At 42.9% G+C, this 26,233-nt stretch overlaps 3 protein-coding genes and 1 long non-coding RNA gene across 5 annotated transcripts in view; all 4 read left to right on the top strand.

The window, feature by feature from the left end:
* The window catches only part of cry-dash (cryptochrome DASH), a 10,667-nt gene extending 8,737 nt beyond the window's left edge, over positions 1-1,930 (top strand). Inside the window, exons 13-14 of one of the 2 annotated variants that reach the window (XM_019866869.1) lie at positions 914-1,090; positions 1,697-1,930. In XM_019866869.1, the coding sequence (XP_019722428.1) occupies positions 914-1,090; positions 1,697-1,804 (285 nt within the window). In that variant the 3' untranslated portion in view covers positions 1,805-1,930. The remainder of the gene's footprint in view (positions 1-913; positions 1,091-1,696) is intronic. The other variant, XM_019866870.1, reaches the window with a different exon arrangement.
* A 169-nt stretch (positions 1,931-2,099) lies between these two features.
* Positions 2,100-5,865, top strand: myd88 (MYD88 innate immune signal transduction adaptor). The gene is made up of 5 exons (XM_019866874.1): positions 2,100-2,903; positions 3,705-3,836; positions 3,960-4,137; positions 4,227-4,318; positions 5,256-5,865. Exons 1-5 carry the CDS (start codon positions 2,597-2,599, stop codon positions 5,408-5,410), a joined length of 864 nt encoding a protein of 287 aa, XP_019722433.1. The 5' UTR covers positions 2,100-2,596; the 3' UTR covers positions 5,411-5,865.
* A 497-nt stretch (positions 5,866-6,362) lies between these two features.
* LOC109514062 (serine/threonine-protein kinase OSR1-like) overlaps positions 6,363-26,233 on the top strand; it is a 33,886-nt gene continuing 14,015 nt past the window's right edge. Inside the window, exons 1-5 of the mRNA XM_019866873.1 lie at positions 6,363-6,880; positions 13,932-14,044; positions 16,615-16,723; positions 19,286-19,427; positions 23,713-23,768. Of these exons, the coding sequence (XP_019722432.1) occupies positions 6,811-6,880; positions 13,932-14,044; positions 16,615-16,723; positions 19,286-19,427; positions 23,713-23,768 (490 nt within the window). The 5' untranslated portion in view covers positions 6,363-6,810. The remainder of the gene's footprint in view (positions 6,881-13,931; positions 14,045-16,614; positions 16,724-19,285; positions 19,428-23,712; positions 23,769-26,233) is intronic.
* LOC109514066 (uncharacterized) lies at positions 24,441-24,927 on the top strand. Its single transcript, XR_002167926.1, has 2 exons — positions 24,441-24,488; positions 24,786-24,927. It is a non-coding gene; the product is annotated as an uncharacterized LOC109514066 (long non-coding RNA).

Below are 26,233 nucleotides of genomic sequence, written 5' to 3'. Positions count from 1 at the left end.
TCCTGGATAGCATGCTCACCTTCCACTCACATATCAACACCATCACCCGCACTGCCTATTTCCACCTCCGCAACGTTACCAGACTTCGCCCTTCCCTCACCCCCCGTACCACTGCCATTCTGGTCCACAGTCTTGTCACATCCCGCCTTGATTACTGTAACGCTCTCCTCTTCGGCCTACCTCAAAAGTCCCTCCATAAAATCCAGCTGGTTCAAAACGCCTCCGCTCGCATCATCACAAAAACATCCTCCCAGCAGCACATCCCCCCCGTTCTCCAACAGCTTCACTGGCTCCCTGTTCAACATCGCATCAACTACAAACTGCTCCTTTATACATATATGGCCATTCACAACCTGGCCCCTCCCTACCCGTCCGACCTTCTCCAGGTGCATACCCCCACTCGCTCCCTCAGATCCTCGTCTTCCCTCCGCCTGTCAGTGCCTCCTGCCCGCCTGAGCACCATGGGAGCCAGAGCCTTCAGTCACGCTGCCCCAAAGCTTTGGAACAATCTACCTCCGGACCTTCAAAACTGCACACCTCTCTCCACTTTCAAGTCCCGTCTAAAAACACACTTGTTCAGGATTGCTTATAATACATAGCCCTTCCATCTCCTATATCTTATGATTTTATGTCTTGTTTTATAATATCTTGCTTAACAATTTTTACATTGTATTTTTTTATTGTCTGTACAGTGTCCTTGGGTGGCATGAAAGGCGCTTTTAAATAAAATGCATTATTATTATTATTATTATTATTGTGAGCGATCGCCTGACCGGTGAACACTTTTTCTGGGTGATTCACATTCACATGAAGATGATGTACAATCACTGTATTTTCAAATGCATCCCTCACAATTAACAGGGGTTCACTGAATCATTATTATTCCTGTTGTTGCCGGTATCCCAAACCTTAGGGCGACTACGTGCGGCTCTGGCTCCCCGAACTGCAGAAAATCCGGGGGGCTGACGTACACACGCCGTGGACCCTCAGCAAGGCGGCGCTGTCACACGCAGACGTCGTCCTGGGTGACGCTTACCCCATCCCTGTCGTCGTGGCGCCCGAATGGAGCCGACACATTGGCAAGAAACAGGTAAGAAAATCTCATTGCGTCTCGTTCTGTTTTTGTGCTCAAGCCGACGCAATAGAATTATTACTTGGGCGCCATCTAATGGAATTTTGGTTTTGTTGTTAGATTTAGTTCATGGATGGCGTTTATTCGTTTGTATTGGAAATGGTATGATTTGGTGGCAGTTTTTGAATCCACATGTACACTGTCAAAAGTATGCTACTTAAGCTAGTATGTTTGCTAATACTTCTGCTGACCCGCATTTCTGTTGAGTAATTTACAGTTGTTTATGTCACATGGTTTCACGATTTTGTACCTTCTCGATGATTAGATGTTCAAATTAAAAATATATTTTGGCAGGTGCCGGCAGATAATTGTGGATTTTTTTGCTATTTGCGGTAGGACACGGTAACTATCCACCGTGAATGGCCGGCGTTCACTGTATAACCAAAATGTGTACAATCATGACAACTAGCAGTCTTCTACTAGCCGGAGATGCTAACGTATCAGTCTACATCTTCGCTTTCTTGCCACACAACACAATAAGATTGACTCAAATGTGATTTTTAAAGCCTTTTATTCAACAAAGTTTGTTTGATAGCTTGTTGACTCGCTTTTGTTGTTTGACAGAACGATACCGGGCCGTACCCAAGAGGCAGAAAAGGTCCGTCTCACAACCCCAAACAGCATCGCGACAGAGGCGTTGATTTCTATTTTTCCAGAAGCAAAAACTTGTGAGCTTGGATCAAAACCAGCCACAACGCCAACTTTGCTTTGCCTTCTTCTGTTACACTGAACTGTTTTAAGTTATGCTCCTCGTCAAACTGGTTTTCTTACATATTAAATGGCGCTGTAATCCAGGGAGGGGTTTGTTTTCTTAATTTTTTTCTTTCAATCATATTTTTCCGTCACCCATCTGTGCAGCCGGCGATGATAGGAAATATGTTCACGTGGGACGAAAGGTCCGGGAGATGATTTGAGGAAGTTCCACAGTTAGAAGAAAACAAAACTGCATGAAGGAAGCAAAGCAACACAGACGGCAGGAAGGCTTTGGAGCTCAAGGGACCGATTTTCACTTTTCAAACAGACAGATTATTTGTAGAGGAGATAAAAGAAATAGCTAAGATGCGTATGTAAAACGTATGAAATGGGTTATTCTAAATTCAAATTAATCATTTTTATTGTATCAATGCATTATAAGTATTCAACAAAGGAGTCAAAATATTAGCAATGACTCTCGTTATGACTCGTTGAAATTATTGACACACAGCACATTGATAAATTATAACGTTTGATAAGCTTTGACAACAGTTTAGTATTTGGTTTATACACACAAATGTAAAGCGTTTGGATGTTAGTTTAGTCCCCTTGAACAACATGAACGGGGGAAACTATTAAGAAACATCGCCAGTGAGAGACTGTCGAAGAGTGCCTCGTGGTTCCGCCCACGCGTGACGCACTTCCCAGCAGGTACGTTGCGCAAAGTTGCAGTGGTTAAAAAAAAAAAGGAAAAAAAGAAAGTCAAGAAACATGGCAAGCTGCTGCCCGGCGGACTTGTCCGCCGTCCCTCTGGTCGCCCTCAATATGACCATCAGGAAGAAACTGAGCCTTTACTTGAACCCCCGCACCATGGTGGCCGCCGACTGGACGATGGTAGCCGAGGCCATGGGCTTCTCTTACCTGGAGATCGTCAACTACCAGCAGGTCCCCAACCCCACGAAGCGGGTCTTGGATGACTGGCAGGCGAGCTCGAGCGAAGCCACCGTAGGCAAGTTGTTATCCATCTTGGAGGAAGTGGAACGGAACGACGTCGTGGAGGATCTTCGTCCTCTAATGGGTACACTTTTTTTGACTATCCCGTTAGCTTTAGGAGCCACTTCCTGTTTGTTTCCAATCGAAAGTACGTACCAATACAGTTACGACTTCCGCCATACGCGGTTGACTTGACCTCCGTGTACAGTATGCCTGCAAAAGTTGACGAATGTTACAACAAGTTGATTTGGATGTGACATGGCATCTGTTTTCAAAGGTGTGTGGGGGGGGGGGGTAAAACGTTGTCAAAAAAATAGAAGGACAGTAAACTACCCTCCATCGCGGGGCTGACGTGCCCAGGCCATCCCTGCAAAAGGTGAACTTCACGAAGTATTTATTATTACATTCGTATTTACATTACATCCAATGACACTGGTAAACAGCTAATTGTAATCAGATGGCTTTGTGTCCCTAATTGTTATTGTTTTTTTTTTCTAGCACATCAGGTTTTTGACATATTTGACCGATAAAAGCTTTCCCCCATACGGATTTTACCATCTGTTGTAATTTATAGCTATGAGTTTTCAGAAAAAAAAAATCCACTTGTTGCTGAATCCAACTCTTAATTCATAAATATTACTAAAAATATACATTTAAAATATATACATCAATTAAATGGACGGCTAAATAATCTTTAGCAAAATGTTTGAAAGACTTCCTGTTTTCTCTCTTCTTCATAATTTACAATGTTAAACATAATATTGTGTCACCCTGTAGTGGCCAACAGTAGGTTCACACCCAAATTGAACACCGAAGGGCAACAAAAGGGAACGTGATGGAGGGGGGAGTTAACTATCTTTTCTGTCTGTACTGTATTCCCCCCCAGAGGAGGATGTGAGAAAGTATTACGAGAGTTTGAAGAAAAGAGCCGTTCGCCCCCTGCAGGTCCCTGAGGTGGACAGCTGCATCCCTCGTACACCCCAGGGGTCCGGCCTAACTCTGGAGGATAATCCGGATGGTTAGTGAACGCTTAAAAAAGAATCATCAAAGCCTAAAATATATTTTTAAAGCATGACATAATTCGATAAATTATTCAGACGATCCAAAACGTTTGTAAACCTCTGTTCTGCCTTGTCTCCAGGTTCTCCCGAGCTGTTCGACGCTTTCATTTGTTACTGCAAGAGCGATATCACGTTCGTGCATGAGATGATCCGAGAGCTGGAGCAGACGGACCACCGGCTGAAACTTTGCGTGTTCGACCGCAACGTCCTGCCCGGATCGTGCGTGTGGACCATCACTAGCGAGCTCATTGAGAAGAGGTGAGATAATAATGCATCATTATATATGTTTTTGTCATTAGTTTTTTTTAGACTTTTTCTGGCTTACACTGTGTTGTTTATGTGTGCAGGTGTAAGAGGATGGTGGTTGTGATCTCAGATGAATACATTGAAAGTGACGCATGTGACTTCCAGACTAAGTTTGCACTCAGCCTCTCTCCTGGTAATTTTTTTTTTTTTTTTGGTACATTGACTTAACAAGTAGAACTCGATCGATAGAGATTTTTTTTGAGGCAGCTGCCAATTCTGATATTTTAAGAATTGGATTATAGATATATTTTTATACTTGTTAACACGATGTGCAATGCACTTTACAGAAATGGACACTTGACCCTATTTTTCCCGTCCGTCCTCTTCCGCGACCTGGGTACCTTTCTATTATCGTCCCTCCGTCCTTATTCATAAAATAATCGTCCTACGTCCCTGTCCGTAGCTCCTTTCAGCGGCTGGATTGATCGTTAGTGAAACGGGTGTCCGTAGGGACTTTATGTTCTCTGACTGTCCACTAGGTGGCAGTGTTGCTATAAAAATACATTTGAGATGACCTAACCCGTTGACAAACTACCGTGTTTGGCGACACTCTGGCGTTATTTTGCCTCCGACACCACATACTTAACCTGGTTAGGGACGAAAACTGACTTCTGTCATTTCTTAATTCGTCCATTTAAAAAAAAGAAATTCTCGTCCTCTGTCCCAAAAATGGGCATCCGTCCTGGATGGACAGACGGATGGACCATTCCTTCCATCTCTGGCATTCTAAACCTGAATATAAATCTTATTTACATATATTTATAAAGATACTTTCAGACATTACATTCATGGATGTAAATCACACAAAATAACATTCTGTCAGCAACTCAGAATGTCATACCAACACCCCAATTGCGTGAGCAAGTATGTACACGTTGTTAGCAACATGCTAATAATTCATTCAATATGAGTTGAAATCTTACCAACACGTGTATAAACTTACAGATCTTGCATGTAAGGATTCATTGTGCTTTCTTTCTTGTTTCATTTCAAAGTAAGATTATATTGACGTTAGCCGATTTTACTTTATGTGTGACAACTAAACTTTTTGTGTCCTTCTGTCATGACAGGAGCTCGGACTAAACGACTCATCCCTGTTGTTTACAAGTCGATGACAAAACAGTTCCCAAGGATCCTAAGCTTCCTGACCGTGTGCGACTACACAAATCCGTACACGCAGACCTGGTTTTGGGAACGACTGGCTAAAGCTCTTTCTCTGCCGTAGTTGTGACTGTTGTAAGCAAGTTTTGAGAAGTGTTTTTCTATAATTCCATCAACTATAAAGAAACTATCGGGACCCAAAACAAAACTAAATGTAACGTAAGTAGTGAAGAAATTATGTCATTCTGAACCATAACACGGGAGTGACTGGAGTTAAAAACTGTTTTATGTCATTTAGAATGTATTTTATGATTGTTATGATGAAAACCACAGTTCACAAAGATATTTTTGCAAGTGTTGAAGACTGCAAAGTTCCGTGTTTACTTTTATCCTTCCTCTTTGTCAGTATGAGATTTCAGCGAAAGGAGAAGTGTAAATGTATATGCAGGACACTTCTACAATTGACTGACTGCCTTTCTCATTTCTTGCTTGTGCCTCTCCATCTCATGTTCTGGTTATACGTGTTTTTGGATGCTATTTGAATTTTTTCAATAAATATTTTACTATTTTTGTTGTGTACATTTGATCAGCCAACCGATTATTTTATGAGATAAATGAAGAAATACCAAATCTGCAAAAATATTCTTGATTACTTCAATAGGTACAGTTTTCATATTGGCACATGTAAAAACCCGCAGTGAACCGTGTAGATTTTAATAGAATTAATTTTTTAAATTTTCATATTGACATTTTAACTGATTTGCCAGTTATTTGGCACATTGCAAAAATCTAACTTTTTTTCTGTACAATAAATCACATAACGAAATAGTTGATTAAATGAATGAAAAAAAAAAACATTTTATCAATTGATTTTCAAGAAAATCGCCTAAATGAATGCAACACATTTTACAAACCGTCCATTATGTGTCGTTATGGAGCAAATATTGCTTGTTATTTCAGCCGCCACCAGTGGTGTCGCCATTGAACGCGGCACGAAACATTTCCTGTACGACATTAATCAACATCCAATCACAACGCGACGCCGTGGGACATTGTCCAATCAAAACTCCAGTAAACGCCGTCCTTTCGTTTCCGGGTTTGCCCTCACTTTGGGTTGCCGTTTGCGCTTCAGTCGTGGTGACGAGCTAAATAGTACATCTGTATGTTGTATTGAAATTATTAAGGAATGAGTATGAGGAGTGTGTAAAATGTGGCGCGACTCTGTTCCCATTTGTGACCCAATGCCGGTACCGTAGTTGCTCGGTGACCACAACCAACATGTCCGCGGAGGGAGTTCACATTTGCCGAGGAGGAATGCGGTAGGCGGGGCCGCGAGCCTTGTGTCAAACTTTGGCAATGACAGCACGAGTGCCGCAGGATTCGCGAAGAAGGCAAAGTGTCGCCCCTGTTGCAGCTCTTTGGATTGCCTGGGACTTGTCTAATTTTTTTTCACCCCCAGACGTTCTGCCTGCGGCACCCACACTTTTTCTTTGACGGGCTCAAATTGCACATACGTCCTCAGCCATGTCGGAGGACTTGAGCTCCCAACCGTGGTCCATCAACAAAGATGACTACGAGCTACACGAGGTGATTGGTATGTGATGTTACTGCTATCTAGCTTTCCTTCGGCCTGATGATCTGTGAATAGACACGCTTGCTGAATGCTAATACAAACCCTTTTATCTTGTTTTAATCTTTCAAGCATCTTCCTTTACCCCTCCGAGCCAAAGGCAGGGTGACTTAAATTGGGGGACAGTTCTTGCCAGGTGTTCTTAGAACTTCACGTATGTGGAATGTTTCCACTGAGAAAGACAACCCCGCCCATTGGGGATATGCCGGCGTATTGAAACGAGCGTTTGAGCCTGAACGGTGTGTGTCATGGCTAAAGACAATTTTGCAGCAAGAAAGCATGTTTAGTCATAATCACAGCCCGAATGAAGTTTCACTCTCGAGCCAGATTGTTTCGTCAAGGCTTTAAAATCACTTGCAACTGCTGATATTTTTAACTAGATAATCATCAGAATCTCAGCATTTCCCCCAAAATCCTACATGTAGAAAAATGGTGAAAAGAATATTGTAAATTAATGTATTTAGTAATTTTACATTTCACAGCTATACTCTTCATTTAACGATCATTTGAATTATATATATATATATATATATTAATTGCTCAAATACTCGATTTGCGAATTGTTGCTTTGCCAAACATTTGGTTTATTTAAAACAGTGGAAATGCATTATTCAAACCATGTCAGACGCATTCTTGGCATGGGCCACATTGTAGTTCTGGTTTCCCTCGGAGGGCAGTTGCGACTGTGAACGTATGATCAACTTCAATGATCACATATACACAACAAATTGATGGGTAGCTGAAATCAGAAGCCAATGTTTTTCAGTGATTTTCAACAAAAAAAAAATCTTGCAGTATGTCATATCTTTGTGTAGTTAAAAATGAAGGCAATTAATTAGCCAGAAACATGAAGCGGACACACGATTTGCCTTCACGGGCCACATCAAATGATGCTACGGGCCACATGTGGCCTTGACTTTGACACCTGTGTTGTAAACGATTAAAAACTCAACAGCTACTACTTTTAGTTTGAGAATAGTTTGAGTTGCTGCATTGCATGCAAATTTTTATCAAAATGTGCAAATACACGAAATGAATATCTCTATTAAACAAAAATGCGCTACACTTTTCAGTTGATGCCAATTTGAATTGCAAAAATAGATTTCTTTCATGAAAAAGATCAAACACGTTGCTCACACACACACACAGTTGCAGCCTTGCTCTTGTCCCGCCCTTCAGATAAGTGACCCTACCCTCGCTTTGCCCCACTTTGCTAAGAACATAAAGGTGTGTGTGGCACACCGGTGCAAACCTTACCTGGTCATCACCTCCGAGCATGTGTCCAATAACAAAATGAACGACTAACAATTGCTCGATTTTTATCGATTTGGTGCTATTTTTATACGTCAGCATAATTTCTCATCTTGCCCTAGTTTACAAAAGTGGAGTCAAAGTTGTTTTCTAACAGGGGTGCATTCATTTGCTATATATTGCCTCCCTTGGCTGATGGTGTATTTGAGGAGGGGGGGAGAGTGATGGGGGCGCGGGGGTGAATGGCGACAAGCGCGCCATTGAATGCTGTTAATGACCCGGCGATGACACAGTCACAAAGCTAAAGTGTCAGTGTCAGGGTACGCAAACCGTGCTGTGCTTTTGACAGTGTTTCCTTAGAACATCACTGATTTTGTTTACATTTATTTGTAATTTTTCTTACAGTAGAGCTGAACAATTAATTGTACTCAAATCTGATATTGTTCATTGTAAAATAAATAATCGCAATATTGCGGAGGGAGGAATCACAACTAAATGATTCCGTTTTAGAAATATTTTACATTTTCTGCAACATGTTTATGCATTGAAAAAAATCTGATATTTAATCATATTAATTTGCCTTTTTTTCCTAAAGAGCGTTAACTGTAATCGATCGATAATTTTCCTTGACGTTTTTTTTTTTTTTTTTCTCCACACTGATTGCAAGTCAGGCGGCGAAGTAAGACATCGACGCGGCCCTCGCATACCTTCGCCATTAAGGAGCTAATTCAAGGCCATGCTAATCTGATAATGTGCCGTTTGCACTAAATGAACTCCAGTTGACCCGCGTGCGACTTTTCATTAGTCATCGGAATCACCTCCTTGTGTTTTCAAACCGCTTCAGTCAATTTAGCAACGTTGTTTTGGTTCTCCTGGACCTTTTTATCCAACGATGTTGGCATGCAACTGACCTTAGAGAAAAGGATATCAAAAACTATGTCGTTTAATTTTAAAAAGTTGAGAGTCTCATACATGAAACAATCATAGCCACCCAATTAGGAACCGGTAATTGGCGCACGTGGGGCTTAAACGTTTACGTCACGATGAGAAGAGCTTCTTGTCACAATGTCACATTCGCACATTGGAAGCGTTCTAGCAACAGCGGTTAACATGGCTAGTCAAGAAATATGCTTACAGAAAACACGCGGCATAATCTTGCAAAGAGCATGCTTGTTTTGTCAATGTGTCCGCTTTTTCTTTCTCACGCCGTCCAAAGCGGCGGACGCCGTCTCAGGTTGGACGCTTGACTTAGAAAATGGTGTTTTGTGAAAGTCCGTCTGAAGGTATACTGTATACATGGCTGGTATTTATGTCAAGGCTGTGATGGAAACAAATGGAGCCTGGAGGAGAAAAAAAAAATAAGTTCCACGAACATGACAGCGGCACATGGATACAATATTGATACATCAGATATCATTAGTCACGGTCACAAGTCGACTATCAATCCAAACAAAACAAAATGAATGATATGGTCGTGTTTGGGGAAATCAACTGCAAAGCTTTGCCATAGCTTAGCTTATTTCTAAGATGCTATCGCTAGTTGGGCTAACAAATAGCATCGATGTAGCAGTGTCGTCACGATGGAATGTTACAATACAAACTTATTGCTAAGATGCTATTGCTAGTTGGGCTAACGAATAGCATCGATGTAGCAGTGTCGTCACAATGGAATATTTCAAAACAAACTTATTGCTAAGATGCTATTGCTAGTTGGGCTAACAAATAGCATCGATGTAGCAGTGTCGTCACGATGGAATGTTACAATACAAACTTATTGCTAAGATGCTATTGCTAGTTGGGCTAACAAATAGCATCGATGTAGCAGTGTCGTCACGATGGAATATTTCAATACAAACGGTGTATCAACACGCGTGCGAATCGCTGGCGTCGGACCAAAATCTCCTAGCTCGCAGTCTGGTCAATGTCATTTTTTTTTCTTTCACAACTCTGTTCTATTGCTCAGTTTTAAGACCAATTGCTTGGCCCCCGATCATTTTTTACGATCAAGGATTAAGTCGTCTTGTGCCTCATCAAGTAGCAGGCACGAAGTTTGGAGCGATGCCTGCTTGCTCCCGTCGCCAACGCCAACCACGGCGAGGCAATTGGATAGCATCTGACAGTTGTTCAGTTCCGCCGCTTTTTCTTCTGTCCAAAGCGGCAAAATTTGCAACACGCTTCTCAGTTAGCCACAAAGATGTCACGGCAAAAAGACACTATTGGAAGGGGAGGCGGCGGAGGACTCTGACGGTTTGATGGATTTCAAGGAATCATCCATCACAGACTTGCTCAGCTGGTCTTTCCGCTTCTTCCCCCTCAATCGTTTTACGAACAAAGCCCGTGAACAATGATTTATGACTGCTGGCAGCCTGTCAGCTTAACTTGCCTTGTCACATTTTTTTTCCTCATCATTTTCACTGAAACGATTTCGCTTCAGCACGGTGTCAGTTTAGTCAGTCCTTAAAAAAATGACTTGGGAAAATTGCACCAGAACTTTTGCGAACAAGCCAGGTTAAACTTAACTCATCCTTGACATCCAAAACTCATCTCTCACTCTCGAGGTTACTAATTTCCTACTAGGTGGGATTTTGGCAACATTTTAGCTTCTAGTTCCATCAAAAAAAAAAAAAAAAAAAAAAAGTGGGTTAGAGGTATAAAGGAATAAAATGTTTTGATAATATTCTATTCCATGTTCACCCCGATGCTATTTTGCTGATATTTTTTTTTTTTTATTTGTATGGTTAATCACTATTTTGGTGTAACTCTCGGAAAATTCGGGTGTGACTCCATTTGATGGCGACACACTTAATTTGAAATGGGGTAAATTTCACTGAAGTACGGCACAGGAAATACTGTATTATATTTAGTTTTGGTTGAAACTGAGTGATCCTCTGTCATCCTGCTTTTTAAGCCTACAGAAAGCAATGACCAGACCAATTTTTTTTTAAATTGACATCTTTGGACGTTCTGATTGATGTCTATTGTGTGATAATAAGTTTGTCCAATATATTTGTGTTCGCTATTGCACTTGTTCTCTCTCAATATATTTTTTAGATGTATGATTATAAAAGTGTCTTTAAAGACATTTTTTAAAAATTAAGTGTGGTAAAAGCTATTAACAACAAAAAACATGTCTATAGAATATTTAAATATTTCTCTTTGTCTGATTTTTTTTAAATCACATTTTGCTCTGGTTTATATTTCCTGGTCATCTCTGGGATTGTGAAAAATTTTACTGCATGGTGTTCTAAAGCATATTACTAATCATGCGAAGAAGAAATCAACTCCACGGGAAGAGCAGTGTGAATATGCTAGCAAAGAGTGAATGTCTGGTTTGAACTGGCTCCCAGATTGAACTTGTTCAAGTGTGACCCCTGATCATCCATGCCCCAAAGCCAACAGTGTTTCTTTTTATTTTTTTTGCCTTAGATAGAAATACACACGCACGAGCACATGCACTCGCTTCCTCCAGCTTGCCATCCCTGACAACCAGCTGTTTGTTTGTGTTGAGGAATTTACACCCCAATGGGATGGGATGTCGGCAACTGGACCTGTGTGTGTGTGTGTGTGTGTGTGTGTGTGTGTGTGTGTATTTTTTTTTCAGCCAGGCCCAAAGCCAAAGCCCCTAAATCTGGCCTGCCCCGGGAGGTTTGCGAGGTAGCGCTTGTAGTTTCCGCAGCGAATACTAGAAAGCATTTCAGTTTGGCTGGGTCAGCAATCAATCAATGCCCCCCCCCCCCCCACACCTTATACTGTAAGACTGCAAGCTCCCAATCTATTCCAAATTCATCTGTGGGTTGACTTTATCGCGCTATCCACAGGATACAGAATACTGTGTATTGAAAATAAAGATACAGTACTGTATTGATATCTATTATTGATATAATTAGGATAAGAAATGTATAAACAACAAAAGAGTGGAACCCAACTTTAAGAACAAACCACAACATTTTTGCTAATGTGTATTTTAAAAAAAAAAAAAAGAGGGAGCGAAAGCAAAACACTTTGATCGATTGATAGGCGCTGTCTTTGACGTCATCCACGAACGCCTGAAAGTTTGCGCTACGTGTTTTCCTGACTCCGGAATCTCCTCTACGTCCTCGTTATTGACAAGCATCAAAGAAGTGACGCATACCGGAAATGAGTCGGGAAATTGCAATTCTATTGGATTATCTTGACGAGACGCACCTGCGTCATGTTGAATCGCTTTGTACAGTTAAGTATTTTCGTTAGCATTGTAATATGTGTATGCATTAATAACATGTTCATTTTGTTTTCTGTTTATTGAGAATTGTATTATGACTTGTTCGAAAAAAGATTCTATAAAAAAAAAAAAGTATTTTCGTTAGCAAAAAAAAAAGTATTTTCGTTAGCGTCTCTCAAAGCCAGAAACGGCGAAATGGAAGGGGTCGGTTCTATTCTAATTAAACTCTGGGAAGAGATTTTGTCTTCAACACGCCTCCTCCCCTTGTTACCAAGTCTTCGTCGGCTCTCGGTTCAATGAGAAGTCCAAACAATGGGGCACTTTGTTAATATTTGGGCATAGCCAAGATGAGGGCAAAATGGGGTTAGGAAAAGCTTACTGGAGGGTGGACGAGCACGCTGTTCATTCTTCCGCCCCTCAAAGCTTCTCGACAGAGGAAAATGTACTCACGGCGTCGCACGCATAAACCGCAGATTGAGTGGAAAAAGCGCTGGGTGTGCGCCACGAGGTAAAAAAAAAAGACCTCGCACTGGCCCGCAAACAACGAGCGGGACTGTTTGTGAGGCCTTTGGTGATTAGTGAAAACATTTTATCTCGGATTTAAAACAAGGGATGTTGATAGGAGTTAGAATAGATAAACAGTCGGCGGTGGATTTCGACTGTGACTAATGTTTTTACACCACACTTGTTTTGCTACAATTTTGTGAAATGCCGTCGTGAACGTTTAAAAAGACTGCGACTCAAAAGTGTTAACAGTCAATTAGATGAATGAACTGTCGTCCGTGTTATTTTGTGGTTCATTTGCCTTTATTTGAGCAAAACACTAACCTGTCGGACCCAAACATTGATGCGTAATTAAAAATCAGTTCACAGTATGTGTCATGGTAGGCAGTGACCGTGAAAAAAGATAAAAAGATGCAGTTCATGGAATGAATGACGAACGGCATGTCAAAAAAGTTTTTTGATTGTATATTTGTCAATTCTTATTTCGTCATGAAAACCCATTTGTTATTTTTTAATTTTTTTTTTATTTGAGGTGTCCCAAAAGCAAAAAATACGAGCATCACAATACGTTCTGCTTGACAGCCCCCCAAAAGAAATAGTTTGTTTTCTCTGCTTTACAGTCAGATACTGTACCAGTTTTTTGGGGCAACGAGGGGTGTGTGAAACCAACCCATGATCTAATGCTGATTACTCAAGTACAAATAAAGCTTCTTTTTTTTCTCTCTCTGGGCCTTGTACGATCGATCAGTCAGAATGCAGGAACACTCTTTTTTTTTTTTGCTCTGGAAGCAGCTGGCAGTTAATGAGGTTTACTGTGCAACCCCCTCAAGTCAAATTCTGTGATGTGGCCGAGTCTGCAGATCGATCGTGATGACCTCTGAGATTCTTTGCAACCATTCATTCATGTGGTGGCAGCATTACTGCAGTGTACACACTTGTAAGCTGTAAAAATAACGAGCCTGTTATGTACCACAGAACGCACGAATCCCGCCCCGGGGCGGCTGTCGTTAAATTGATCCATAATGGCAGTGTTGTTGTTGTTGTTTGGTTTTCGTGCAGGGAGCGGCGCCACAGCTGTGGTTCAAGCCGCCTACTGCACACCGCGCAAGGAGAAGGTGGCCATCAAGCGAATCAACCTAGAGAAGTGCCAGACCAATATGGACGAGCTCTTGGTAAGTGCAGGAACCACGAAGTCATTTCAAGTTGTCGCAATATCAAGGGAAAATATCACGGGAATTTTTTTTTTCTTTGTCGCTGATCCAAGTCTTTATTTATTTTTGTTGTTGGCTCATTTCGTTACGCTCCTTTGGGAATGTTGTCATTATTTTTCTGAATGAACCACTTTTGACTTTGCCAGGAATCTCACTATCGTCTTTTCCGCCTGGGAGGACGGACGCCTGCACTCCGCTGAGTGCCTTCCCCGTGAAACAATATGTTTATGTTTGTCGGCCGTGACCCCGCATTGTTCGCATAGTGGCTTCTCTTGTGCAACCGCGGCACCAGTTTGCGACACAAGCCCCCTCGGCCGGGCTGGGGTCATGACAATCGCTCATTTAGTCGCTCGGCTTGGATGTCCTGCCACATGCAGAACGATCGGACTCAGTCAAGACATCACGATGAGAGACCCGCGCTCTTAATTTCGTTCTCTCTTCCATTGCCTTCAGCATGAGTTGATGGCACTTGGCTCACGTTACCCAAACATTTTAAATGGTGAACACCGACAGTGTTGTGAAGTAAAAGTGACGGTGTTGTGCAAAATGTGACCCTTGGAGAGTTCAAAACAATTTATGGCGCAGGTGGTTCAGTGTCAGGTTTGACGGCTGGTGGTTTCCGGGGGTTTATGGTGCTCACCATAAATTTCTTGCCCGTGTATTTAACTCTTTCGGGGACAGCGGTTACTACAGGGGACAGCTTCTCACGTTATGAGGTTACAAGGTGCACGGAAGGGTTAAGATGAGGTCGTGTAGTTTTAACTCACACGCACAAATGGTGGGATTTATTCCGCCACCTGCTGGGATGGGATTTCTTTGTTGAGAAAGGTCACCGCGCATCTGATGTCCATTATTATACTTTCATCCGTCTCACTTTTTTTTGGATCAAAGCCACGCTAGGTCAGGGCTCTCCGAGTCCGGTCCTGGAGATAAGCTTTTCCTCCATTTCACAGAAAAGCGAAATTGAATGTTGATCAGCATTCCAACCGTCCACTTTGAAGTTCCTTTCCTTCATAGAATCACTGTCATTCAAAAGACAGCATGTCAGTGTGAGCGCTTTCATGTCAGGAAGCCCCAACCGCCGCATACGTTTACAGTGACCTAATCCCTGCAACAAAGCCCCTCCCCGGTTCTCACATTGTCTACTGGAAAAAAAGACGAACAAACCTGCCAACCGCCGGCGCACGATTGCCTCCCCCGCTAGCCCATTGTTTGTCTTCTGTAACCGCCGAGCCGCGCTGACCCGTCGCGCCTCTTCCACTGAAACGAGGACGACGGGCAAGGGGTTCCAGGCTCAAGCCAAGCCTGCGACATTCATTGTTCTCTGTGGGCCTACGAGAGATGGAAAAGATGGCGAAGGCAACCCACCGAGTTGTTTGTCCGGCCCGCCAGACTGGAAGATATTCGAGCAGTTGGGCAATGCTTTGGGTTCAAACACAGGTGGAATGGGTGGGAGGCTCATCTCTTTTTGCCTCCCCCCCCCGGTAGACTCTGATGGGTGACATCACTGCCCTCGATGTCTGCAACTTGTCATGAAGTCCCGAGTTTGAGCTTTTTAATCGTCATTTGCTCATCCTCTCTCAGGAGGGAGCTCCGGAATGATGACTCAGCAGAAGAGGCTGAGTGGCTGGAATTGTGTGAGCTAAGCATTCGTTAGCCCGAAGGCTACCGGCGATTGATTGCCGCGCGAGAAATAGATTTTAGGGAGAAAATACAGGCATCAAGTTTGTCTTGAATAAAAAAAATAAAAAAATGTGACCATCATCATATTCCAACTTTTTTTCTGTACTTTGTCTTTGAATTTATGTCATCGTTTTAAAATAAATTGTCTTCGTGTTGACGGGTGACTCAGCATGATCTCACTTTCCCTACTTTCCAAGGGCACACACTTTTTTAATTATTTTAATAGCCGCATAAAAGCTTTTCTCGCTGCTGCACACATGTGTTCCAGTGACCGGCCTGTGATGTCATTTCCATGCCAAGTATTGCACTTCATTTCCGTAATTGCCTCATCGTAAAATATGTCAGCATAACTGCACTGGTACCGTCGGTCCTATTTAACCCCTTTGAGGGACAGCGGTTACTACAGTGGGCAAGCTTCTCATGTTATCAGGTGACAGGGTGCATGAAAGGGTGAAACTGAGGCCCAAGCACCAGGCGCTAATCTCCTTCCGAAGAATAAAAATAAATCACCACAACGGGCCGGGAAAATCGGACATTTTTGCTCGCATGTTTATCCTGGTGACACAGCCCCGCAAAATTCACACAGGATTAAAAATAAATAGAACCTGATTATTATGTCTTTTGAAAAGAAACACATGATGCAGCGATGTAAACTGTTTTTTTCCATAGCATTAAGCTAGCAGCAATTTGTTTGATGTTGAGTTTGACAGTACACTTCAACTGAACTGTTTTTATATTGTTTTTTGGGGGTGTAGAATTGTTTACTTTCTACCAAACTGCTGCTTATTTGTGAATTGTTTTTTTTTTTAAATTAATTAAAAAAAAATCCTCATGTGCTTCCATTTCAGAAAGAGATCCAGGCCATGAGCCAGTGCCATCACCCCAACATCGTGTCTTACTACACCTCCTTCGTGGTGAAGGATGAACTGTGGCTGGTCATGAAGCTGCTAAGTGGTGGTGAGTCAATCTTCGGTTTATCACCCTCCCGGGGCGACAACTTCAACCTGTTAGCATTCACGTTTCGAGGATGCTCTCTTGTTCAAAATGAAGCCAGATTTTATTATTGAGCCCTTAAAATGAAAGCGTCGTCGCTCTAGCGGCAGGACGAGTGGGATTCATTTCCCGCCGTTGTCGGCCGTGATTGCGGGGGGGGTGACGGCGCTGATCCTCATTGTGCGCCCCCCCCGCAACGTTGCTTTAACTTCCGTACGCCGCGCAAGCTAATGACAGGCCGGGGGATAATAACGGTCCTGCGAGCTCGGCGCGGAGGGCGTCCGTGTGGCAGAGCTGCAATTAAGCAGCGAGAGGAGCCGCCATTGCGGGAGGCCACCGCCGAAGGAAAGCCGCGCAGCTGGGTCTGATTACGTTGTTCCTTCGCCCCAGGGATGTATGGGAGTCGTTTGACGAACAGGAAATATGTGGACACTTCCTAATCACGGGGGGATAGACATGATGAAAGCCACGGCCGTGGCTTTATGGGGCCATCTTAACCCTTTCACGCACCAAAAATGATAACTTGTAACCTGATAACATGATAACCTGTCCACTGTAGTGACCGCTGTCCCTAAAAGGGTTCATTTCAGTGTAGCCTCTAATGTCGGTTAGCCTCCATTAACCACTTTTATTTTCGACAGGCATTTTTTTTTTAAAGTAACATTCCAACATTGGAAAGGAAAAACTTGGCTCCTGACAATTTTCTGTAACGTGGCAAATTATTTTATTTTTTTTTCGTTGTCGTGGCAAACGACAGCAGGAGTCCAACTGAATAGTCGATTGACTAGTCGACTTTCCGCCGCCCCGCACTGATGATTAAAGCTCAAAGTCCGCTCGTGGCTAATCACGCGTGTTTGGCACTTCGTCTTCCGGTTGGTCCATTTACAGGCGGTAAGAGGTTTGCCTGTCCGCTGCTGTCGCCAGATGAGAACAAAAAATCCTTGACGTCATCGATTCGTCGACTTTGACTCGATTTTCATCGCATGAGATGTATGTTGAATTCCGATTTGAAATGAAATGATTCCGGTTGCACTCCATGTAACTGATAGCGTCCAGATAGATTGTCTGGGACTTGAATACACGAGCCGGCCGGCCAGCTCGCAACCTGCCAGCCGACCTCTCTCCACGTTTCTCTCTCGCTCTGGTTCCACTTGAGCTGCTCAAACGCCGGGCCTCTTGATTTTGACTTTTATTGTGTGTGGCAATTCAACGCCGGGGCCGCATCTGTCACGGAGTCGGGTTTACAGATTTTCATTGCGGTGGGCGGGAGACTCTGGCGCTACTGTACGGAATGCAACATGAAGAAAAAAAAAAAAAGCCTACCGGTCCTCATGCTGCTCTTCAAAGCTCGATAACATCCGAAGGCCGTGACGATTGCTTGTGGCATGTCACTGTTGACTTTGCGTTGTCACCGGCTTGCGGCATTTCGACACGTTGTGTCATATTGTCGACTTGACTTTCTCTCCTCGCCGCTTTGCAAAACCGCTCGTGAAGCCGCTCTCGAGAAAGGATTCGATTGGCTAAGCCCTATCGCGCAGCGGTTTCTCATTTCCAATGTCGTTTCAAGGACACTTGCGCAATGGACGGTCTGAGGCCGGCCGCATTCAAACCGCCGATCCTTCGGTCACTGGCCGACCCGCTCGATCAAGTGAGCCACGGCCACCCGCCTGTCCTCCCTGCACTTGGCTCCTCTCTCCCTTTGTATAGCCCCGCCCCCTTTTGTCTTTAGCTTTTCTCGCCGTCTCTGGTAAATCCATCCATAGCCAACACTCGATTCGAGGCCTGCCGTAAGGCCGCTCCAGAGCTTTTTCCGGAAATTCCTGTTTTCCGAAAGCGACATCTGACCGCCGATTGAATTCCCCGTACGTCTTACAAAGCCGCCGGGACAGAGTATGAGTCATGCCACAGCAAGCACAGGAATGTCTTCCCAGAAAACGAGTACGAAGCCTTCGCCGCCCTCTCGCTGGATGCCAGGTCGAGACTGTCATCGACTTTGGTGAATTTTACCACAAGCCAGTGGATTTGCCGCTTCGCTTCTCCCACTAACTGCTGAGTGGGGGTTGGTGGGGGGGAATTTGATCATGACTCCTCGCTTAACTTATTCAGTCCCATACACAGAGCAATCTGCTGGTCCAACGTGCTCTCGGACCAGCTGGCCTGCGCTGCAGCCACCCCCCGCCCCCCCCACTTCGACAACTTTGGCGTCTGTCGTGGGCCTTTTAGCACAGTTGGCACCTTGCGGTCCTCGCCTTCCAGAAGTTCTCTTGAAGACCAGAAAGACTTGAAACATATGAAGCGGAATCGGTCCGCAAGATGCTGCTTGACAAGCCATCTTGAATTTTGGGTCGTCTCTTCACCGCGTTCTCCTTTTCAAACGGTCAATGGAGCCCGTGCCAATATTTTGCTCGATTCGGACCGCCGCATTTTGATTTTTGTGTGGCCTGTTGGTTCATCAGCGCAAATGGCTTTCTTTTGCGGTGTCATTTTTAAAGGGTCTTTCCTTTCCTCTCCCCTTTTCCTGGTCAGGCTCGGTGCTGGATGTGATCAAGCACATCATCTCGCGAGGCGAGCACAAAACAGGCGTCCTGGACCAGGCCTGCATAGCCACCGTCTTGAAGGATGTTCTCGAGGGCCTCGAGTACCTGCACAAGAACGGGCAGATACACAGGTAAAGAAATACGCTTTTCATGCCGCGCCCCCATATTGTGGCCCGCATGGAGAACCCGAAAGATTTGTTGGCATGAGAATAAACATGCAAGGTTGGAAGGAAAAAGTCAGAATTTCATCGGGGGCGGGGTGGGGGGGGGTCTAAATTTTGGGCAAAACAAGAATTCAGTTGAACCCTTTTATGCATGCTGTAAGCTGTCCACTGTCGTAACCGCTGTGCCTAAAAGGGTTAAAAATTCTAAGGAAAGAGAAAAGAACATGAGGAAAAAAGCCATGATCAGATAAATTCGTCGACAAAAGTTAAAGTACAGTGGTACCTCTACTTATGAAATTAATACGTTAAGACGTGTTTTCCATGTAAATGCCCTAATCCGTTCCAAGCCCTCCCCAAATTCAGACCTAAATGTTTTCTAAAGCATAAAAACGCATCAAAATATGAAACAACTACATGTTACAATTAGATTAGTGCACAAGAAATGAGAGTTGTGCATAAAGTAAGAAAAAAAAAGAGCATCGTGAGTGAAAAAAGTCAAAATCTTGTGAGAAAAAGTTCAAGAGAAAAAATTTTTTTCAATATTTCTTTTTAAAGCCTGATGTTAATCTTACGCAACTAATTGAAGTAAGTTTGAGAAAATAATTTTGATACAAAGTAATAAAGCACAGTCGCAGTATTTTGGCAAAAAAAAAACAAAAAAACAAACCACATTACAATGTAGCAATTTTATGAGCCGCAAGTTGGAATGTTGTGAAAATGAGACGGTAACAAACTCCAACCTCGCTCAAGTCCAAATGATGTCGTCAGAATGTGTGTGTCAAAATGTGTGACTTTCATTTTCAGCGTGATCACCATTGCGGCCGTGAAAAGACGTCCACTTCCCGGTCGTGTGCGTTAATTGATTGATATTCCCACTGACTCGTGAGCATATGAAGCATGTGGCATTTACTCAGCCCCCCCCCACCCAAAGGTCAACGATGTCATGGAGATGAAGCTGTAAATGGCTTTTTTATGGCTTCACTCTCCGGAATTGGGATGATTGGATAAGGGGGTAAAAAAATGAGTGAGGGTTGGAAGCTCACGGAGGTGAAGAAATAAAAATGTTGTTAGTCTGCTTTGCTATACAAATGACTCGTTTCAAAGGCATGAATATGCATGAGCGGAATGTGTCAATGGCGGATTTGCGTGCCACTGGAAATGCGATCCCCAAAGCTCTCCTCTAAGCCAGTTCAAGACCGGGCTAAGTCCCCGCGCCCAAGCTGTCGCAGACCCGGCGGCCTTCGACGCTACCTCCTCTCAACTTGAGCTTCTGCGCTCCTGTTTCTTGTTTCCTTTTCGCATTACGGCCAGGCGCACGGTCGTCTGCGGCGGGCCACACGTGGAAATGAAGGCGCAGCTTTGTCGTTGGGTCAGGCGGTTGGCAGTTTGCATTCGAGAAGTCGTAAACTTGTGAGGGAAAAATTTTAGGACAAAAAAAAGTTGTCTATTTATGAGAGTAAAGTCATAGGCTGTCTTAGTTTTTATGAGAATCAATTATTTCATTATGTTAGGAACAAAAAGTCAACTTTTGGCTAAGCAAGTAAGTAAGAGTGACGTTTTCCCGTCCCGTTTAAGCCGGATCACATGAGCGTGCGCCTCGGGGCAGGGCTGGCGCTCCGGGCTGGGTGGGGCTTGGATCAAGTCGGAAGGTCCCATCTTGCCCCGATGCACTCTAAGTCTTTGAGACTCTTCGCTCCTCTGCACAGATTTGCCACGTGCTGGTCAACTGCACCCACCTCACGGGAAGAAAGCCCAAAACAAGTTTTGCTTGTCGTTCAGACACGACAAGCCAGGTTGCTTTGCAGGAATCTTTGAAAACAAAGGCAGAAGTCGACAGTATGTGTGAGAAATAAAAGTCGTGGAAAAGTGAGAAAAAAAATCACGGCAATTTGTTCAAAAGTCAGTAAATTCTTTGAGGGGGGCAGAAGTCGACAGTATGTGTGAGAAATAAAAGTCATGGAAAAGTGAGAAAAAAAAATCACGGCAATTTGTTAAAAAGTCAGTAAATGCTTTGAGGGGAAAAAAAAGACACCATTTAACTTTTTAAAAAGTTGCAGTGTTACGAAAGTCACAAAATGCGCAAAAAAAGTCAATTTCAATAGAAATTTTCATAATTTAATGAAAATAAAATCACAGTCAAAATATGAAAGGAATATGAATTGTATGAGTCTGAATATTTTGACAAACAAGTCTGTCATATTATAATAAAATCGTAAAATTCTGGATAATTGTAAGTTAATAACGGTTAAGTACACGACAGGTTTATTACAAAAATATTTGATTGGAATATTTTCACAAAAGCAATTGTTACACGAGGGAATCTTTTTCCCACGTGAGAGCAGTCGAGTGAATATTGCACTTAAAAGAATCACCACTAGATGGCAGTGGCAACTTCCTCTTTTCCGATTATACATTCAGTCCAATTTGCTGATGTCAAACTACATCCGGCACAGTGACAACATATCTGGTGGACTACAATCTTTTTGGAAAATATCAACAAAGAGAAAACCACACCGAGCGTGTATGGCACCGGAATGGGATGTCACAGGAGGTGACCTGGCGTCGTTGCCAGGTGCGTTTATGGCCAGATGAGCGGCAAAAATCACCTTGATGCTTTCATATGCCTGCTGCCACCCGGCAACCGTCTGGCTAATATTTCACCCGAACCGCTTTTATCCACTTATTCATTTGTCCCGTTTTATGGTTGCTGCTCGCCGGCACCCACCAGCAAGTTGTGAATTTTTTTTTTACATTACGGGAGTCGTGTCGTGCAGTTTCGCTTGGTGTCAAGGCCATGGCCACCAGGGGGCAGTATAATACAGATGTTGAAAATGAACCAATGCATATCTGGTATGGATCTAGAATTGCGATTCAACGTAATCAGGTGTCTTTTAAACTATTTAAGGGTGACAAATAGTGCTTCGTGCACCAAACACGGATCACAGCAAGCAGAGAAGAGAATTGCCTAAGGGGATTAAAAATATATATTTTCAACAGCTTGGTGGTATTTAGGAGAATGTGACGACCTAAGCAGCAAGCACGTGTATTTTGAAGCACACACACTACGGTGCCTCGGTGAGACCGCGCTTTACAAGCCTACTGCCAATATTTTCAACAGAGGTTCAAGAAAAATGTCAACCCAAACGACTTGTAGGTTTCGGTGCCTGACAGTTGTTAGTGTTACACACGCAGTCGTCATCATTTTGAGATACTGTATTGCGTTCGCTAAGTTTGTCTTCTACTGGTATCCATAGCAAAAATATGGCGGCGAAACATGGCAGCCTTTTGTTGAAGAGACACGTCCTATATAATACAGTACAATTAGCGATTACTTCACCTACAATGACATAAAAATTACATTGATTGATTTGAGTGAATTTGGCTGACGAACAAAGCTGCGATTGCTTGAAGGCTGCGCGAGATAAAAGTTGGAATGACGAGTGACACTTTTGCAACTGAATGTGAATGAAATGAGCAACTCAGTTCCTAGAATTTCTTTAATTAAGAAAACCTTTATTAGTCTCGCAATAGAGAAATTCCCAATTCACAGCAGCAAAGTTATGAAAGGAAGAAGTAGAACAACAAAATATAGGAGCTGCTGGAAAGGCAGCCACTCTCGCGGCGCCACTTTGAAGTCAAAATAACAAAAATAACACAACACAACACATAGGACACAAGACAGTCGTGCAATCTTCACCACTTTTCTGCATACACTTTGTCTGAAGCAGTTATAGATGAAAGGGGAGAGGATTAAAGTGTCCTTTGACCAGTGGATCAGAGACGTCATGCTGAAAATGTGCACACGTCTGCTACAAGCTAAGTTTTGAAAGCAAACACGAAGCTGTAATGAATGATAGGAATAAAAACAAAATCAACAAGCAGGTTTACTGAATTAAACTAGGAGGCAAAAACATGGCCCAAGTTTACGTTTGACTCTGAAGTTGTGTCTGAATACAGGGTGTGAGCGCTTGAGCCAGCTCTGAACTTTCAATCATTTTCCTCCTACTGCCTCCATGTGGTGGCAGTTAGAACTGCGCCATGTGCATCAACTCTCCTCCTGCATCCGCGCTTCCTTTTGTACATCCACATGGGGTGGGGGGAGTCTGTTGCCACGACGACCGTGAGTTGGTAAGAGGCGGCAAGCGAGGTTGGCGGGATTGCACGCGTGCAGACGGCTGAAATCCACAGAATGCTGCTTCAAATCCCACTTGAAGGAAGGCTGAGGTGTCTCTAAAAGTGTTGCTTTCCACAGAGATCTCAAAGCTGGAAACATTCTCCTGGGAGAAGATGGTTCCGTGCAAATTGCAGGTAACTCCAAGTGCAGTACTTTTATAACTTTGGCCTGGTTCTGTTGTCAAATATTTGCAATGTGGTAGGTTTATGTATGGCCTTGAAAATCCTAATTTGAAACCCTAATCCTAGTTGAACACCAGCAACTAAATCCCTAACCCACGTTTAAAAAACACAGTTTTGACAAGCTTACCCTAGTTTGAAACCCAAACCATAGTTTAAAATCCTACTTTGAAAGCCTGAACCGTAGATTAAAACGTAACTGTGCAACGCCAACCCGAGTTTGAAACCCTACTTTGAAACCCTGACTATAATTTTAAACGTTACTTTGAAGTCATAACCTTAGTTTTAAACCTGACTTTCAAACCCTAAATTCAAACCGTACTTTGAAACCCTAACAACCTTAATTTTAAACTCCACTTGAAACCCGAACCAAGTTTCAAACCATACTTTGAAGCCCCAATTATATAGAAAGGTGTTTTTACCAGCTAAAAAACGACCAATAGTAAGGCATTTTTTACCAGGAAAAACGACCATATATAGTAAGGCGTTTTTAAACATCTAAAAACAACCATCTACAGTAAGGCGTTTTTACAGCAAAAAAAAAAAAAGACCATTTATAGTAAGGCGTTTTTGGCCGAAGAAAACGACCTTGAATAGTGAGGCGTTTCCAGCTGTAAAAAACGACCATGTATAGTAAGGCGTTTTTAGCTGGAAAAAACGACCATGTATAGTTAGGTGTTTTTTTTTGCTGAAAAAAACGACCATTTGAAGTAAGGCATTTTGAACTGAAAAAAAGACCATGAATAGTAAGGCATTTTTAGCCGAAGAAAAGACCATGTATAGTGAGGTGTTTTAAAACGAAAAAAACGACCATGTATAAAAGGCGTTTTTAGCCAAAAAACAGAACCATGAATAGTAAGGCGTTTTTAACCGTAAAAAACGACCATGAATAGTAAGGCGTTTTTAGATGAAAAAAAAAACAACCATGTATCGTAAGGCGTTTTTGCCGAAAAAAAAGACCATTTTAGTCAGGCGTTTTTAGCCGAAATAACCGACCATGAATAGTCAGGCATTTTAAGCCGAAAACAACAAGCCATGAATAGTAAGGCATTTTTAGCCGAAAAATAGAACCATGAATAGTAAGGCGTTTTTAGCTGAAAAAAACGACCATGTATATTCAGGCGTTTTGAAATGAAAAAAACGACATAGTATAGTAAGGCGTTTTTAGCCCAAAAAAACGACCATGTATAGGAAGGCGTTTTTCGCCGAAAAAAACGACCATGTATAGGAAGGCGTTTTTCGCCGAAAAAAACGACCATGTATAGGAAGGCGTTTTTCGCCGAAAAAAACGACCATGTATAGGAAGGCGTTTTTCGCCGAAAAAAACGACCATGTATAGGAAGGCGTTTTTCGCCGAAAAAAACGACCATGTATAGGAAGGCGTTTTTCGCCGAAAAAAACGACCATGTATAGGAAGGCGTTTTTCGCCGAAAAAAACGACCATGTATAGGAAGGCGTTTTTCGCCGAAAAAAACGACCATGTATAGGAAGGCGTTTTTCGCCGAAAAAAACGACCATGTATAGGAAGGCGTTTTTCGCCGAAAAAAACGACCATGTATAGGAAGGCGTTTTTCGCCGAAAAAAACGACCATGTATAGGAAGGCGTTTTTCGCCGAAAAAAACGACCATGTATAGGAAGGCGTTTTTCGCCGAAAAAAACGACCATGTATAGGAAGGCGTTTTTCGCCGAAAAAAACGACCATGTATAGGAAGGCGTTTTTCGCCGAAAAAAACGACCATGTATAGGAAGGCGTTTTTCGCCGAAAAAAACGACCATGTATAGGAAGGCGTTTTTCGCCGAAAAAAACGACCATGTATAGGAAGGCGTTTTTCGCCGAAAAAAACGACCATGTATAGGAAGGCGTTTTTCGCCGAAAAAAACGACCATGTATAGGAAGGCGTTTTTCGCCGAAAAAAACGACCATGTATAGGAAGGCGTTTTTCGCCGAAAAAAACGACCATGTATAGGAAGGCGTTTTTCGCCGAAAAAAACGACCATGTATAGGAAGGCGTTTTTCGCCGAAAAAAACGACCATGTATAGGAAGGCGTTTTTCGCCGAAAAAAACGACCATGTATAGGAAGGCGTTTTTCGCCGAAAAAAACGACCATGTATAGGAAGGCGTTTTTCGCCGAAAAAAACGACCATGTATAGGAAGGCGTTTTTCGCCGAAAAAAACGACCATGTATAGGAAGGCGTTTTTCGCCGAAAAAAACGACCATGTATAGGAAGGCGTTTTTCGCCGAAAAAAACGACCATGTATAGTAAGCCGTTTTTAGCCGAAAAAACGACCATGAATAGTAAGGCGTTTTTGGCCGAAAAAAACGACCATGTATAGTAAGACGTTTTTCGACGAAAAAAACGACCATGTATAGTGAGGCGTTTTTAGCCGAAAAAACGACCATGTATAGTAAGGCGTTT

Source organism: Hippocampus comes, unplaced genomic scaffold (assembly GCF_001891065.2).
Source record: "Hippocampus comes isolate QL1 unplaced genomic scaffold, H_comes_QL1_v1.1 scaffold181, whole genome shotgun sequence".
Lineage (NCBI taxonomy): Eukaryota > Metazoa > Chordata > Actinopteri > Syngnathiformes > Syngnathidae > Hippocampus > Hippocampus comes.
The sequence above is the reverse complement of the archived record's forward strand: the minus strand, read 5'-3'. Positions and strand labels throughout refer to the sequence as shown.